The 18,269-nt window shown below is 41.0% G+C and overlaps 1 protein-coding gene across 9 annotated transcripts; it reads left to right on the top strand.

Moving 5' to 3' along the window:
* The first annotated feature begins 4,773 nt into the window (after nucleotides 1-4,773).
* SCOC (short coiled-coil protein) lies at nucleotides 4,774-17,520 on the top strand. 9 transcript variants are annotated; one of them, XM_075090532.1, is made up of 4 exons: nucleotides 4,791-4,933; nucleotides 14,172-14,243; nucleotides 14,342-14,425; nucleotides 15,000-17,520. In XM_075090532.1, the coding sequence occupies exons 1-4, from the start codon at nucleotides 4,834-4,836 to the stop codon at nucleotides 15,140-15,142; spliced, it is 399 nt and encodes a 132-aa protein (XP_074946633.1). In that variant the 5' UTR covers nucleotides 4,791-4,833; the 3' UTR covers nucleotides 15,143-17,520. The 9 variants fall into 9 exon arrangements, with proteins under 9 accessions (XP_074946634.1, XP_074946633.1, XP_074946642.1 ...); XM_075090541.1 differs by lacking the exon at nucleotides 4,791-4,933 and adding an exon at nucleotides 13,347-13,441; XM_075090535.1 differs by lacking the exon at nucleotides 4,791-4,933 and adding an exon at nucleotides 13,349-13,433 and having other exon boundaries at nucleotides 14,170-14,243.
* The last annotated feature ends 749 nt before the right edge of the window (nucleotides 17,521-18,269 follow it).

The raw sequence follows: 18,269 nt of genomic DNA, 5'->3' as shown, positions 1-18,269 counted from the left end.
AATATGCACCTAGGAGACTTACTGACAAGTATAAATACACCTCAGTTTACAGGTAAATCTGCAAATGACACATTTAATGCACTTCTGTCACCACCTTAGTAAACTGTTGTTCTGCAAGTAGGTTACTGTCATACAGTGTCAGTCAGACTAGCTTTGAACATCCTCTGAATTTACAAGTATGATTACTGCTTTATTAGCATGCATTAAACACGTGCCACAGTTCCTTTCTGTCAAAGTTCCTTAAAGCAGAAATGCACTAGCGACTGTCGTTTCCTAACAAGGCACATATTTTTAAAATGCTGTGTTTTAGATAGCGTGTGAAATGGATACATTGGATGCATTTTTGTAATGTTTTGTGTAAGAAAAAATAATTTCAAACACTGTTATATGCTAGAAAGTACTGGCAAATTTATAAAAATGCATACTACCCAATTGTACTGTCAGAGCTGGATTCTACTCTTTACTCAGAGCTTATTGTCTTACTTAAAAAAATACAAACCAAAAGGAACATTTTTGGTTTTGTTTTTAAATGTGCTAAAAGCAGAAGGATACAATATCTCCTAAGAATGCAAAACATAGCTTTCCAATTTCAGAATCTTTTAGTGGCTTACTTAATATACTGCGGTGCTTACATCATATGCATCCACATTTGCAAAACCTGTCTTCAGATTGGACTCTTGATCAAGCCACTGTATAATGAAAGCAGATTCACACTGTGTAACAAAAGCATTAAGATTGTACAGTGCAACCTGATGGAAGATCAGCCATTACACCTGCGCTGCAATAAGGATCTAACCTACCTAGGGTACTCTGACTCTGTCCCAGTATTCTCTGAAATCAACAGAAACCTGCTTTTACTTGAGTGTTTTCCTGACTTTAAGCAAAAATTATCTTACCTTTACTGATACTCAGAAAGTATCAGAGCAACAGGAGGCATCTCTATACAATTACACCTTTGGAACAAGAAGTCAGTGAGGTTCTGCAGAGTGGTGCAGATGGCAAAAATGTCTCTCAACTGAGTAACCTCCTGTCTCTGACCCCACTCTCCCCTCTTGGCTTTCCAAGTTAGAAAACCATTTGAAATAGAGCCACTGAACAGTGTTTTCAAAAGGCACCACAGCTGTGGAATCCCAGAGATAACAAATTAGCACTTGTAGCAGGAAACAAGGGAAGCAGGTGAAAAGGGCTGTTCAATGTTTTGATGGTGTAGCTCAGTTCACAACTGGAAGGCTGAACCCTACAAAAAATGAGTGGTATTGAAGCCTCAACCATGCTATAAGCACAGTTACAATATTCATAAAAAATAGGAGTCCCAGCACGTGCTGTGGTGTAGCCAAAACATTCCATACATCTGTACTTAACTCTCAGCCAACTTCCTTTTCAGGTCACTATTAAATAATTTTAATTAGGAAACAGTCACATGGTACTTACAGTAATAAAAACATGAACCTACTACCAGGCAGTTTAGCTACAGTGTTTAAAATCTAAGGATCTAAACCCTCCTGTAACTGTGTACTAGACACAAAGTTGCCTGACCAACTACAAAATCCTGAGCTTCGGGAATCATTTCAGTACCAAACCTGAAGACATTCTTGGGCATTTATCTACTGCTTTCATGACCATCATATCCAGTGATCTGCCAACGTGCTTATTATCAATATTCATCAAAACTGGGCTAGCACAAGGCTACATCAGCTGGTGCTATCACTATAAAGTCAAACAAAAGGCTCACAGGAACGGCCGTAGGAGAGGCTGTTGCCTTCCTTCCCCTACCCTCAACGTCCTCTGACAGTTTATGCCACCTATTTTAAAAGGCAGCCAGACAGCTGCTAGGTACTCCACAACCTCTGTTCCAACTTAGTAATGAAACCCTCAGAAAGATGAACTGATATTTTATAACCAAATTAACTTTTACATTAATGTCCATTACTCCAGTGGAAATAATTCACACATGGAAATAGCTAAACTCATTTTGCTCTGACAGTTAATTCCATTACACAGATTTCTTTTAAGCTGGTTGGAGTGCCTGTCTGCTGCTGCTCCTTTATGTTCTTTTTTATAAAACAAACATGGTGACAGCAAGAAATGGGTACTTCTACTTCATATTTACATGGCGTCTCCTATCCAAAGGCCTTGTTTCACTAATAAAAGACCAGGCCACCACCAAAGAATGTTTCTCACCACAGCCCTCACAAAACCAAGCAAGCTACAGATATAACTCTACAATGCCTTTAAAATTATAGAACACAGGTGTATGTTTAAACATGAAGAATCTTTTAAGCAAGAAAGAAACAAGATGACATCTGTAGAGTCCTCTTAATTAAACCCCATCCCTCCCTCTGTTGCCAAATGAGTCTCCCTTTCCATGAACAAGCTGTGTAGGTCTCCCACAAACCTAACTGATTCCCAGGTCCTCATGAAAAGCAGAGGTCTTCTGTAAAACAGTGCAGCGCCGGGGTCCCATGTTGGTTTTTTTCATATACAGATGCATACAACTAGAGACATGCACCCAAACACATATATCTGTACTTTCTGCGCTCTCCTTCCTCAGAGGCAGAGGCACTGATTGAGGAAACAAAGCATGCAATCTGTCCAGAGGCCTTTCTTTCAAAGGGAGCTTCAATGATCTCTGCAACACTTGCAGGGCAGCCTTATTTTTGAGCCTTGGAGCCTTGGCTCTGTTGGGCAGGAAGAATAACTCCTTGGGTAACCTGCTCTTTGGTGCTACATGGAGTGGAAAGCACTTGGCAACAAGGCAAGAGCCTGACTCCATAAGTTGGAAGGATCAGTACATCTCGCAGAAGGCAGCCAAACTCCTCCCTGAATGATATTCTCCTTCACCCTGAGGAGTCTTTCTTACTGGCTCTTATTAAAATACAGCTTTTACTCTGCACCACTTTTACTAATGGCTTTGATCTAGACATGAATAACAACCACACAATGTCCATATTCACTAGGCTACTGTGAGAGTCTGTCTAAAACCAGCTAATGATTTACATGGAAATTGTATCTACCAGAGGGAGCCCATATGGCCAATAGAACAGAACAATATTGACATGGCAAGAAAAGTTAATTAAATCTTTCAGATGAGGGCTACACAGTTCAGACAAGAATCAACCCTTAGTTCCACAGGTGTATGATTTTACAAAATCCAGAGGTAATAAATTAAATAATTGCATATGTTTTTAGGATCTGCCCTTTCAAACTGAATTGTTGAAATGCTTCTACTGTACATAACAAGTCTGAGAACAATAAAGGATATAATAAAGACAGAAGATAAAAATGTTTTCTAGCTTTATTATCACCATCATGAGAGCTTGGAAGCTGTTGCATCACTGAAAGAAGAAAAAAACCCCCAACTGATCCAGATTTTCCTTGTGATACTCAAGGTTTTGGAATGAAACCAGTAGGTCTCTTTACACAGACAACTCAAGACCAATAAGCTAAATTTTGGCCTGGTTCTGATCAATGTGAAGCGAAAATAAGTAACTCTCAACACAATCCTGCAAATGCAAGATGTGCTTGGTTTTCAGTAATCTCTGAAAGCAGCTATCAGTAGCTTCACTGACACAAACAGAAAAGCTTAAATACAACTAAGCAGTTAAAGGATCAGAAGCAAAAACTAAATAGCAGCATTACATTTATCATTTCTGTAAGCTGCACCAATTCCAATGCTTTGTATCTTAGGCCCTTTGTCCTGCAAAGTTATGTGCTTTTACCTTTGTATATAGAAGGTATCTCAGGAGTCCAATTCAAGACTATGTCTAAAAGTGTGAAAGGCAAAATGTACATCCTCAAAACTCTCTCATTCATAAAACTAAGATTCAGTTTTTACTGAGACTTCAGAGAGGTTCCTAATTATAATTAAGAAAAAATATTTGTCAACATCCTAAACTTACAGCCTTTTTCTGAATACAAATTTAAAAAAAAAAAAAAAAAATCAATAGACGGGTAGATTCTGAACATGCAACCCCCTGGAAATGAACTGGTTCCACTATTCACTATACTGTCTTTAATCAAGACCAGGGCCATTTATACTTCTAAATTAATGGCAAGAAAACAATCTATTCCAGGAGTACAAAAGAAAGATATTTCTAAAGATGCAAGTAGTTTGAGATAAATTATTAGTTTATATGTTGAAACTATGTCCAATTTTATTTAAGAAGGACAACAAGAACAATGAAGTGGGGTTTTCTTTGAACTTGATTTCTCTTCCTTCCTCCTGTCCACTATCACAGAATGTCACACGCTCACTTATATAACTTTACTTGTTCACATTACCTGATTGGTTTTGATGCAACTGTTCCCGTAAGTAAAATTACTCACATTCCTAAGTTTTGAAGATTATATTTTAAATTTGCTGCTCCCAAATGTGTCCATTGCATTTGCTTGGACTGTAATAGTTTAACTCCTGAATTTACTTCCCCTCTTTCCTCTATCAGGAAAACCCTCCAACAAAAAAAAAAAAAAAATACACAGCCCTAAGAAAAAAAATCAGGAACAACAACAGAAAAAAACCCCAAACCAACCGAAAACCAAACCAATGAAACAAAAAAACAACTAACAACTAGGGCAAATCCACAGTTCTCTCACAGAAAGAGCCTGCAATAACAGTGTGCGCTCAGCATGTACCTGACAAAGCAGTTAGAACTCAGAAACCTTCCAGCTTAACAACTTCCGGAACAGAGCTCAAGGTTCAGGTGAAATACCACACAGAGTAAGATGAGCGTAGTTGCCAACAGTATGCAATAACACCTGTGTGTTGGACTCATTAAAGATTTAACCAGAGAAGTCACATGCAGACTGCAAAATGGCTGACAACTGCCATGCTTAATGCACGTCTCAAAAACTTTGGAAAAAGGAAGCAAAATGGAGTTACCTTTGGATGAGGAGGATGACACTTTCACCAACATTTCTTTGGCAGACGATTCAGGTAAGAAACTATAGTAATCTACTGACACAATACAAATTCTGCGGGCTGAAAAATAGTACTGGGTGTGCACACAAATCTATAGATCCTAATTACCATGTACACTGTAGTTTTAGCAAATGCCCTCAAGTAAACTTTTCTGGTTGTGTAGTTGAATAAGCCTTGTGATTTGTTAAGAATTGAGATTTTGGGGGTATGGAGGCTACCACAGTTTTCACAAAATAGCATATAGTAATATGTGTTCATCATCTGAGCATGTATAGCCTTTCACTGTTTAGAAAGAAAAAGTTGCAGAAATGTTAACTCAGTAGTTACTACCATTGAAGAAAACACAGGTAATGCCGGCCTTTTCTCCTGAATATGGAATGATCTCTTTGGCATACTCTAGTGAGAGCTCACAAGAAGTAATGCAAATTAACTGGTAATGAAAATAAGCTGATCCATTTAAATCCCTACTATTAAGCATTTAATTGTTTTAAAGGAAACACAAAAGCAAAGGCTGACTCCCCTCCCTCCCCTACCCTTCTAGCTTATGGAATAACACTTATTTGGAATGAGAAGTAGGATGGTTTTACTGGAAAAATTAGGTGATTGATAATAAATTATGTAGAACGGTATGGCCAGAGTATCAACTTGATCACGTCAGCATGGCTGCCATAGAGCTGTGCTAATTTACATTACCTAGGAATCTGGATTGCTTATTAATGAGTAATGCAAGTCCTATCCCTCCCCCACCCATGTTGTGGGGTTTTTTTAGCATAAAGGATGTTATTGTACATGCTATCTTTACCTCCTATATATAAAAAAACCCCCAAAACATGGAGCTGATCTTATTTTTCGAACACAGTTTTCTAGCGATTTCATATTAGTGTGATAGTACTGAACTGGATGTTTGAATGTACTTTGTTTATACAGCAGATAGCCTAATGACATCAAGATGTGGTTGACCTGAACTATTTACAGTAAGATAAATTGGCAGCCCTTGGTCCAAGCTGTGCAGCAATAAAGGGTTCTCCTGACAATGAATCTCACTCTTTCCCTATAGCAAGGTGTAGCACAGTACAGGAAAGGTATCCTATGACACTGTTTCTGGCTTGCTGCACAGCTGATAACATAGCAAGAACAGATGAGGGGCAGCATACAGTGGCAAGATTGCCTAGTCTTTGGAAGGCATCCAGAAGTAGCTGAGTTAGGGATGACTCCACAATAGTGGATGGGTGGTTTTGCCATATTACTTGCTTAGTCATTTAGAAGATGTCAAGTTGCTTTCTTTAGAAGGCAAACACCCAGTAGCCCCCTCTACTACTCTGACGTCAGCACCCTTGTAGCTTGGAAAAATGTTAATGCACATGGGAAAACAGAGGCACCAAGTTAAAAACTTTCATTCGAGCACCAGCTGACACTAGATACCAAAGTATACTCACCAATGCCAAGCCCTGACAGATGTCACTGATATAAAAGTAGCTGCTCAGCAACAGTGCAAATAAGACTCAGCTGCACCTCAGAAACCAAGCACTTAAAATTTACTAGATTCTTGACTGCAGTAACACACCCAAGGCCACAGAAAGCTCATGTTCACAACACAAAAAGGACCATAAACAAGGCTTCTTTACGCGAGATCTCCTACCAGTATCAGAGCTTCTCCCCTAGTAGTGAAGAGGTCGGGACAGTCACTTAAAAGTAGAGAGATAAATTCAGAGTAACTGACAATAAGTGACGTTTTTAGGCAAGCTTTTATCTTGAAGTCATAGAGGGAGAATACATTAAGATTCATGGTGAATGTAATAACCCTGGTCCATTTCTTCTGCCAGGGGGCAACACCTAGAGGCTAGGGACAAAGGTATAAGAAAACTTCTAACCTATAACAGGAAAAGACTATCCTATACTTTGTAGGGAACAGTCTTCCTTACCTCTTCCAGTTGAAGTTAAGCCTAATTGCAGTAACTCTGGAGTACAGAAGCTAACAAACGGAATGGGCCTGTTACAGCTGTAACTTTAAGACTGGAGAAGAACACCAAGTCCAGGAGAGTGAGTAGGATAAAATAAACGTTTTATACAGTAGGAGAGAAAAAGATTCCTTAGGATGGATAACAGCAAGTTCAAGCAAGGAATAAGGACACTAGACTTGCAATACATAGATCAGAAGTGGACTTTGCCTGAGGATGACCTGACGTTTTAGAAGCAAGTGTTCCATAATTAAATTTTAAGTAGGATCAGAAAGATGGACTGGTTTTAATGAACTCTAGTACATTTATAATTGCATAAGGCTTTCCCCCCATTTCTTCAAATGTACTGGAAAAGATACTAAACAGACAAGTAGAACAACATGCTATGTATGTACCTGAAGCATAATCAGAATACAGTCTTCATATCAAAGTTTCTTTAGTACAGTGAAAAGCCATTGTGGCAAAGCAACAGGGGTTACTGAGCCTGATTAACTGAGTGCGATGCATGAATATTTAATAGCTATTGCTCTTTAAAAACAGCAGCATTTCTTTATTTGTTAAGTACACAGGTATTAAAAATAAGCTGCTTCCACATAAGTCAAGATGATTACAAAATAGTAGCAAGATAGAAACTTCTTTAAGTATTTTAATAGTAATATCAAAAGTGCATGAAATCAAGGAAAGCATTCATTATCAGCATTTGTGAAAATACTTTCACCTCTAATGAAAGAAATATCTTTTCATTTAGAAACTCATAGCACTGGATAAAGTTACCTCAAAAATGACCTACTCAAACAAAAGCACAGAGGATATTAAACCAAAACAAAACAGTGAGACAATGCCCAACAGCTGCAAAACTTGCTTTATTTATTGCTGTTCTGATCAATGTTGTATAAGTAAATGAAGGCTCTTTTTCTTCATCGTAAGTAACCTAGAAATTCTCCTACTCTTTTTTCAAATGCACTTTACAGAAAGCCAACATTAAGGACTACATTTCTCATTTAAGCCCCTTCTTTTAAAAAGCAGATACAAACCCTTAAATGTTTAGGCCTAACTTACAGAAAAGCAACACAGTTTTTCATCTCATTAAGTTACCAGTAAAGCTTTATGTAACTTTGCTCCATGTTCTCCCACGTAATTTGGTGGCAAACCTACAACTGATCATTACAAGGAGGGTCAAACTGAAAACAAGCCAACATTATGTCATATATGTTGGTATTCACAGCCTAAAGCTGCAAAGAGTTCAGCTGCTCAGTCTATTTAAAAATGCATTTTTGTGGAGTCACGTTTGCAGTCATGCACAATCTTGCAAGAGATAGGATGTGGTTACGTTATAAGGCAGGCCTCTCCAGAGTTAAAGAAAAAAATACAACTTTCTAAGACTTTCTTTTTGTAGACTTTCTAAAGAGACTAGATCTTTTTTCCCCCCCCCAACTGTATGCTCACAGGGTGTGTAGTCTAATGACGTCCCATTCTCATTTGTGACCTAAGGCACCACCAAAACACAGACAAGAAGGACACAGACAACAGTTAGACCCATGTAAGCCAAAATAGCTGCTCATTTTGTATAATTTGATTTGGTTGGAAAAAGTGTGAACTAAGAACTACTCAAATTCTGCAGCTGACAGAAGTCTGTAATCATAAATTTGCACAAGGATAGGCACAAGCTACAGAGACCTTTTGAAGTTACTCAGAAAGAGTAACAAGAGTTGCAGGGAATTTTGGTGTAAAGCAACATTACTTAAAAAAAAAACTTCTCAGTCTGTCATTTCTGCAGAGAAACAAAATGATGAAGACTTGATATAGAGAGTCTGGCAAGTTAGTATTGCAAGGAAAACTAATTAAGCAATTTGTATTCCTTTTTGTCTTTTTCTTTGTGGCAATAATCAGTTAAAGGAGAAAACAGTACAGTTCAAATAGCAAACTTGTCTCAGAAATATGTACAATACCTTCTTCTGTTAATAAAGAGGAGAACACATTTCTATTCTAGTGGTGAACAGCGAAGCCTCTGTCATCAGTCAGCTTACGCAGGCGCCTCTAGCGCCTGTAACGTTGCCAAGGAGGAAGTGAAAGGCTCGTTGGTTTGTGCTGTGTACCATGGCAAAAACAGGATGTACACCAGAGTTTTAGAAATAAGACATCTGAAAGTGTTTGTCATTAGCAGCAATGGCTTAGAATATGAGCCCAGAGCAATAAAATTCTCTCCTGTAGTTTTGTAACTGCACACATATATGCATTCAGGTTAACTATTAATGATGCCTTATATCCTAGAGAAATTGTTGCTATTTTAAGCAAAAATGCTCTTTCAGTGAAACTGAATAAATTAATTACTTTTGCCAGCAATACCAGCTAGGTTTTGGAAAGCTTAATTGGAAATTAATATACAAGCAAGTATAGTAATTGCACTTGTAAAGTGAAACTTGTTGTCCCTATAAATTAAATATAGGTGGCAATATTATGAATGCCTCCTCTGCTTTAACCAAATGCCTTAGAAAATATAAAATGAACTAGTAAGTAAGAAAGGGATTAGCACCTGTTCTTAGTTACATCCAAGTCAGTTTTGACTTCAGGAGATCTGATACATTGCTAAAAATTACAAGCTCTCGTTATAATTCTTCAGTCAGAAAATCCACTTACCTGAAGCGATTTGGTGCATACTGTAAAAAACAGTTTAATAAACCAAACAGTAGAGCATTACTTAGGGCAGTGTTCAAGTATTTCCAGTAATAAAGAGGATCCTCTTATTCCTTCTTTTAAACTGCAGAGTGGATATTAGCATGTTGTTATGCTGCTCCACAGGAGAAAACAATTAATTTCCAGCATTTGTGAATATTAATTTACTTGATAAGGTATATGTTCTCTAAAGTAGAAAGCAGTAAGTTTGTAAACAAAACTAAAAAAAGAAAGCTCTGTGGATGCAGGTTGTACCCAGTTTCTCAGCCTTGCGCTGCATATTCCAAAGACTCAAAGTAAGCAGCCACATAGCAAAGTTGACCAATTTGCTCACACTTACAGGTAATTAGTATTTACCACATTAATTTTGCCCCTCCCAACAAGTGAGGAAACCACAGATATGCAAATGCTGCCAGATACCTGTCAAACAGAAGCCAGTCTTCAGAAGGATTGTTTCTGTTTCTCCTAGGAAAAGACCCCAGACAAGGCTTGCCATAGTAACAACTTAAAGAACAAAGAAATTACACTTTCTAACACAAGAGTTAACAACATACTACAAGCTGATAAAAGCAAGAATTGTTATACAAGGGCTGGAACTGGCCTCCTGCAAAGGGGACACCAAGCACACCCCTAAAATGCAAGGTACTATTTGGTTGCTCTACACACGTACATAGGTATGCCTTCCCTGGGCCACGTTCTGCATTATAAAAGGAATCTTATTATTTGGAATATACTCTAAATACCTAAGGCTTCAAATTTAAAGTTAACAATGAGTTATTGCTATATTACCCAATGCAAGACAGGTGACATAAGGAATTTGAAAAGCAAATAGGTAAGTCATGTGATATGCTAAGCTTTCGTTGGTTTGATTGAGTTCTCATAAAAAATGCTTTGGGCTGTGGGCTTTTTCTTCCGTGGTGCGTTGGGTTTGGAGTTTTTGTTTGTTTGTTTAAATCTGGTAATGCATCAGGTGTTCAGAATCCTGAAGAAGACAGGTTGACTACTTCGCACTGGAAAACAAAGGGAGGGTTAGGAAGGCATAACTTTTTGAGGGAAAGCAAGATGAGCTAGGCGTTCTCTGTGGGGAATTTGTACCCAGCAGCATCAATCCAACAGTCTTAGTCCCTGGACCGTGCAGATGAGGCCTGTGCACAGCGGGGTTGCTCCCCGCTGGCTCAGTGCTTAGGTATATTTCCCTTGGATATAGGTGATGAAGGACAGCGAAAGAAAAAAAGTAGCATGCGTGGATCTTGCCATAAGGAGTTGGGACATAGCCAGGTCACACAGAAACAATTTCTAAACATTGGAGCCCAGAGGCATGGGCCAGCTGCACAATCTCAGATACTAGGGTAAAGGAGTTAATATTAAGCACTTACAGTAGGAAGACGCATTATGTGAGATCTAATATGTCTTGGTACACCGCAGCACAAACCAAAGGAATCTGTGCAACTCTTTAACCTTAACCGAGTTTACACACAGCACTACGTAGACTGAAAACACTATCTGTTCTCTGCCGACAGCCCCTCTGCAATGCTAACACTGGAGGTTCAGGTAAAGCCAATTTTCCTTGAAGGTAAACCAAAAAACCTCTCACATAGGTCAACTTCTGAAAAGGAGTTTCAGCCTGGTGCTCAAGCTCAAACATCAGAGTTAAGGATTGAAAGAAAATACCACAACCATGCAAAGCAGGACAAACCCTCAACAGTACACATACCAAAATGGAAACAGTAGGTAAACCACCAGCTCTTGGAATTACTACTCTGCTTTGGCCGCAACAGCTGATGAGTCCATACACCTAGTTTCCATTCGGTCCTATAATTTAATGACAAGGATTTTCCCACTTTGCTCATTTGGGGACAGTTTAGACAATAAATTACAAGTGTAATGCAACAAGCAAAGTGGCATTTCTACAGCAAAAAGATTTATTCCCCCAAAATTAGCCCTCCAACAGTTTTTCCCCCCCCCTCTTATAGTATAAAACTTGGCAAGTTCTTCACCAGGTCAGCAAGCTCTCCATCCATCTGCATCCACCTATAGACTCTTACCATATTTTTTCCTCCTTAACCAAAGTGCTGGAGACTGTCTTGCTAGAAAGAATTATGGGAACCTCTTGATTGCCAGGCTTGCCACATAGCAAGTTCAGCAAGCAAGATTGTAACAGGGTGAGGAGAAGCACCTGTTGTTTTAAGACCAGCAATCAGGGGAGAGGTACTAACATGCTCCTAAAGCCCAGCCAGCACCTGAGAGGGTTGTTTGCAGGGATTAAGGAGGATTACTGGGTTAAAAAAATGCCATTTGTAGAGAAGGTGATATAATTTTAAGTAAAACAGCTAATGTAACTGAAGACAATAGGCTTGTTTTCCAGTACAGACAGACTGCAGCACTCCAATTAAAATATGTTTTCATAACTTGAACAACATTCAGTCTAATCTGAATTTATCTGATTGCAAGGTTAAAAAAGTTATTAATGCAATGTTAATAATATTGTGGAGGCACTCAGAACATGTAGATATTAGAAATACATGCTTTCTGAAGTGTATGAAAAAATACACTAGAGGGCACATTTCCTAAATGCCTTTATCTTCCTCAGTATCTCCACAGCGTCAAATTATATATTTATAACTGGATGTATTCCTGCAACATACAAAGCCGATGTAGGTATATTTCACTGCAACATCTGGTTCAAGCTACATAGCACCTATAAAGGTACTACAGGTTATGCAGTGCAGTTACTTCAGTGAAGCCACTAAAACTAGCTCAGGTCCTGCACGTTGTCTTTATTGTGGCTCACAGACTGTCCTACAAAGTCCCAAGGGAGCACCCTGTGCACCATGTTCTGCGAGGGTTACTCCCTCCAGGGAACAAACACAGAAACAGGAGCGTTGGTTTGGAGCTGCTAGATGAGAGCAACTACGCAAGGTTGCTGAGGTTTCTGTGTGATACAATTCCTAACGCTGTAAGATCCAAAGGCAAGGAGGTAAATCACAGGTTTCTTGGTCTGAACAGTGCTGTGCAGAAGGCTTATCACTCTGCCATACTGGAAGCAGTTTGGCTGGGTTTACATGGTGCTGAACTGGAGCAGGTAAACCCTGCTGGACTCTGGCTGGGAGCCTCCCCCGGAAAAGCTCCACTTAGGAGCACCTGAGAGGTAACTGCAATCACACGCGCGCTCACGCAGCCTGGGATCTCTCTAACGTTCCTCTGACTTTGCCGACTGACTTAACTCTGAAGGAGTTATGTGCTGGAGAACACCCGCCTTTTCTTAATTTCTTCTGAAACCGACAGAGTGACCAAGCGCTGGTCGAGGACCACCGCTCTGCGCATCTGTGCGAGCACGCAAAGGAGCCAAAAACCCTCCCAGCGCCTTAAAAACACGCCTATATGATAAAAGATGAGTAACTTAGATGGTGCTTAGGGACATGGTTTAGTGGTGAACTGGCAGCGTTAGGTTTACGGTTGGGTTCGATGATCTTAAAGGTCTTTTCCAGTCTAAGCAATTCTGTGGAACGAATTCATCAGAAAAACATTGATATTATTTTACTCGCGTAGTTAGTAGTTACTTCCATTATTTTATCTGCAGTTCAAGAGGATTTAACGGGAAATGACCGCGTAAGATTAAAAACAACCCCTCTGTGAGGAAGACGGAGGCGTGACAACCGCTCCCTGACGCGGGGAGGGGACGGAGACGCGCCGGGCGGGCGGGGCGGGGCCCCCACCTGTCAGCCAGGCGTTGGGGCTCCGCCCCACCGCGCCCATTGGCTGGGGCGGGCGCAGGGCTGCGCGCGCGCAGGGCCCGGCAGCGGGGAGGCGGCGCAGGCGCAGCGTGGAGGCGCAGAGCGGCGGGCCGGGGCGCGGGGCGCAGCCCGCAGGGAGCCGGCGGCGGCGGCGGCAGGTGAGGCGGAGGTGCGGCTGGGCCGGGCCGGGCCCCGGCGGGTGCCGGGAGGACGCTGCAGGCTGCGGAGCGGGGCTGGCTGCGCGGCGCTCTGCGGGCAGGCCCGCGGAGTTGCCGGCGACTCCCGGAGGGTCCTGCGCGGAAGCCCCCCGCGGCACGGCCGCCCGCCGCGACCGGCTCTTTCCGACGGCGGGTCCGGCCCCGGCGCTGCCTTTAGCCGTTCCCGCTGCGCCCGGCAGCGAGGGGCGGAGGTGGGGCGGCGGGGGACTTGCGGGGGACCCGAAGGGAACGGGCGCGTCCCGGTGTCCTGCGGGCCGGGCGCCACTCACGGGGCCGCCCCCGGGAGCGGCGGAGCGGGGTGGGCGGCGGGGGGGGCCCGCCTGCCTGCCTGCCTCGGCACGTCGTTATTAGCCAGTTCCAGAAAGATCGGCGGTGAGAAGGCGGCAGTCGCATCACTGGCACGCGGGGTTATTCCATGCGTTAGAGAGCAAGCCCCCGCGATCCGTTGTTTCTGCAAAGTGAAGCGTAGTTAGTTGATGGACCGTATTTACATACCACAGAAGGCTCTAGGAAGAATAATTAACATTAAAAAATGTTGTTCTGCCTTAGGCTTAAGTGCTGGCTTTTCAACACCCATTATAAAAGCTATCTAAACCCCACATATAAAGGCAGTTACATTAACGGTTGCCTCAGTGGTGTGTTTTTTTTTTTTTTTTTTTTCTTTAAGCAGAGCATCTCTCAAGAACACGCTCTTTGAAAGTGGAAAGAGCCCGTTCTACAATGATGAATGCCGACATGGATGGTATAAGCTCTTAACATTCTTGTTCTTCATTGTTATTTTTTCTACTTAATTTCCAGCTATTACAGAGGTTGCATTAAAACTCGTATGATCTGTTGCAGCTGTTGAGGCTGAGAATCAGGTGGAATTAGAAGAGAAAACACGGCTTATTAATCAAGTTTTGGAACTGCAGCACACACTTGAAGGTTAGCAGTTTGACACATCAGATTTTTTACAAGCACGCAGTAATAAAAGCAAAAGAAGAGAACCTTAGCTGTTCTGCCCTACCTTAGTCAAAGTGCCCAGAATTTTGTCCCTTACACAGTTCAAGGTACATAAGCAACGTCTTGGAACCATGTGGTTTTTTACCTCTATGCAACTTAATGTCTACTCGACTCTCGCGATGCACATCAAGCAGAAGGGGCAATACGGTTAGTGCTCCCAGGCCCACTAGTTGACATACATCTTTGAGCCTGCCATTCACTGAACTTCTGTTTCCACAGTTTAGTTTGCAATAGCTTAACTCAAAAATCCAAGAAAAGAATAAACAGACTAACAGTAAGGTTGCATAACAAGTTTCTCAAAATACTGTACTAAAAAATAACAGAGGAAAAATAGGCTTTAGATAAAAGTTGCGAGTAGCACAGTGCTACAGAGATAATACCTAATGGCAGTGTTTCCTGCATTAGAAGTGTGGATAGTTTGACGTAGGCATGTAGAGTATATTCATTATTGTATGCAATAGTGTCTAATGTTTTTCTTATAATATCGCCTTCACAGATCTCTCAGCACGAGTAGATGCTGTTAAGGAAGAAAACTTGAAACTGAAATCAGAAAACCAAGTTCTTGGACAGTATATAGAAAATCTGATGTCAGCGTCTAGTGTTTTCCAAACAACTGACACAAAAAGCAAAAGGAAGTAAGGGCTGACTCACAGATGATGTCATTGTATTGCTGCTGTCTTTTTTTTGTTTTAATTGGCATAGGTTACATGAGCTAAAATACCTTAGTTTGTGGCTTTACTGGATACCTGAAGATTATAAACTTTGGTGATAAACAGAAATAAGAATATTATCATGAACAGGAGACATAAGTTTGTGTATTGTTAAGAACAAATGTAGTGTACAGACATACTAAACTTTCATGTTTGTTTTAAAAATGAGCATATCTTGTTAAAAATTGGATAGTTTGTCAGGTTAAACATCTGTTGGCGCTCTTTGAGGTCTTAGGGTAGTGTTCTTGACTAGCAAAATAATGCAGTTTTAATATTGTGTTGAAACCTCATTTGATAAAAATATTCAAAGTTTAATTGCATCACCTTTTTCACCTTATATTTAGATTACTGTATAGTACTGTCCATAGCTCTGCAAAGCAACTTTAAACAAAAACCTGTAAACTAGTTAAGAATTTCTATGAAGTAATAACAGTATGGCAGTATTTGCAGGGCTTGTGTATAGAGAAACGCTTAAGAGTTTTTGGGAAGGGGGAGGGTAAGGGGAAAGGAACAAGGATAAGAAACTTGCATCAGGGAGATATCAAATTGATGCACTATCAGAGTGTGCGTAGGATGTCCACTTCAAACCATTTTCACTGTCGTGTTTCCTCAAACAATGATCAGGCACAGCATCATGATTTATGATCTTCCTGAACTTTTTCAGTTGTGTGATGAAGAGTTAAATAAAAACCCAAGTAATAAGGAAGGTCAGAAGTGTTCCTCGTGCTGGCTGTGAACAGTCTGCAGAGAGGAACTGAGAACAAGTCTTTCCTGGCCACCTTTTACTTTCCTCCTGACGTGCCAAACTTGTCTTTGCTTCAGGCCTTAGAGCAACTGTTTTGCTGCTGGAACCTGTGAAGTACCTCCCGAGGCACTGCACAAAAAACATCTAAGGCAGAAGATTGCAGTGGAACAAAGGGGGTTCTTGCCTCTCAAATCTGCTGCTCTGAGCAATGCCTAGTGTCAAGGGGCCCTGTTTTTTATTGGCTTGGCTGTTTGTTAGCAAGTTTTGTGAAGGAGCTCAGCCCAGATTATGGGGCTGAGCATTTCCCATAGAGGTGGCACGCATAGCATGATCAGTATTAAAGGAGAGCAGAAGCTGAAATACAAACAATGATGGAAGTTGTAACCAACTACTGCTAGATCAGTTTCATCTTGCCATACGGCAGTGCCGCAGACTTATTTATGGATGTTACCTAGAACTGAGGTCTGTGTCTTCAGAAATGAAGCCACTGTACTTTACTGTTTAACAAAAGGAAACTGCTGGTTCAGGGATCTCTTTGAACGTGGCTGCGATGAATTTTATAAAAATAAAGCTGCAGGAACTGAATGAGTGGATGTAATATAGTAGAAAAATCCCTCTGAAACCCCAGCTTTCTTGGCAGCTAAGCACTGCTACGTCTCCAGTGTAAGCTGACAGTGTGAGGTTCCCCCGTCCCAAAGGGGAGGTCTCCTACTTCTCCCCCTGTAAGACGACTGTACAGGGCTCACTGGAGTGTCAGCAAAGTCAAATGACTGCAAACAAAGCACTAATAGTTTGGTCTTGAGGACTGTTTACAAGTCTGGGTCAAGAAACATAATGATGAAAAAAGTTGTACCCACCAAGGCACAAATGGCTGATACCATTTGTGTCATGGGGTCCTGTAAATAGCCAAAATTATTTTTAATCTTCTATGGACTACTCTCTCACTTTACTGCCTATGTGGAACTCTAAATTCATCCAAGAATTGCTAGCACGTAGAGTAGATCACATGGTTAGTCCAGGGTTTGAAGCATTAAAAAAAAAAAGACCAATCACACCAAGCACTTCTAAAGACTGCGTTGCATTACAGCCATCCTGGCTTTACAGCCACGTCACTGCACATCTGCGTCTGTGCTGTAGGAGACCAAGTGGTAACAGAGCATGCGCTTGTTAGACTTCTGCAGTTTCCCTGAGATCACGTAATCTTAAAATGATGGTCTTGTATTGTAAGATTGGATAGTGATATTTTATCCATCAGTGTGTATATAGTAGTCATTTCATCTATAAACCATTTTACATCCCACTACTGTGGCCTTCATTTAACTTATGAACATTTTAAAGATGTTGTACTTCTGACTTCACACTAAATAAAAACTTTTTGTCTCGATCAATTTAGTTTAACATCTGTAAACCCTAAAACTTCTCTTAACTATTTGTAGCTAAATGGTGGAAAAGTAGTTGGGTTTGCCATCACCTTAGTTGTTTCTACATAGCTGAAATGTCTGAAAGACTAGATGTAATTAGCAAATAGTATGATTAAACGTGGGTTAATGAATCTGTTTTCAGCAAGCTTCCAGTTCCTGACTCACTTGGTATTTTCACCCATGAATCTTACATTTCTGTACGCTTTTCTGTTCTGGCTAAAGGAAAAGGATCAGTAGACCGCAGCCAGAGATTTTACCTTTTCCTACACAGGGTAAAGAGCTCTACAGTAGATAGAAACCTGAATTATTACTTCATCATACCTTCATGAAGGTGGAAGCTAACTGAGGAGTGGCTTCAGCTGTAATGAAATAAAAAGGCCTCAGTCCTACTTAGCCTTCCCTGAACATAGGAAATGCTCAGTCTGGGATTTGGCATCCTCAGTAAGACCACTTTTACGAAGCTACGATGTAGCCGTCAGGAGCACAGGCTGCGGAGGTCTCATGGCGTTCCAAAGACGACTGACAGTTTTAATAGCAAGGCATCCTGGAACTGGATTATCATTAGTTTATTAGTTTATCAAAGCACTTTCAAGCAGCCATGATAGTAAGATCAAATGTCTTCCGGAAATACATATGGACTGCACACAGGAACTGCAAGTGAAGTCTCGGTGTTACAAGCGTCAATGGAAGGAGGTTCCCCTTTTGCCTGGCTTTCTAGATCTAGAGCCTTGGAGCCCTAAAGCCCTGATATATCTCCCCTAATTACTGGCATAAGACTAGACCCAAGTAAGCTGATGTGCAGAAGAATGTCTTCTATCTCCAGATTCCAGGCAATTGAAGTCATTAAGCCAGCATTAAAGTGAGATGGGCCTCACAGAGTCGGGATTATC

The sequence above is a fragment of the Phalacrocorax aristotelis genome, chromosome 4, assembly GCF_949628215.1.
Source record: "Phalacrocorax aristotelis chromosome 4, bGulAri2.1, whole genome shotgun sequence".
Lineage (NCBI taxonomy): Eukaryota > Metazoa > Chordata > Aves > Suliformes > Phalacrocoracidae > Phalacrocorax > Phalacrocorax aristotelis.
The sequence above is the reverse complement of the archived record's forward strand: the minus strand, read 5'-3'. Positions and strand labels throughout refer to the sequence as shown.

Excerpts from the sequence above, each read along its gene's own strand:
- SCOC (XM_075090532.1), top strand. The coding sequence starts at position 4,834 with ATGCACGTCTCAAAAACTTTGGAAAAAGGAAGCAAAATGGAGTTACCT. Across the intron at positions 4,934-14,171 it reads TTCTTTGGCAGACGATTCAG|AGCATCTCTCAAGAACACGC; the intron begins GTAAGAAACTAT and ends TTCTTTAAGCAG. Across the intron at positions 14,426-14,999 it reads ACTGCAGCACACACTTGAAG|ATCTCTCAGCACGAGTAGAT; the intron begins GTTAGCAGTTTG and ends TCGCCTTCACAG.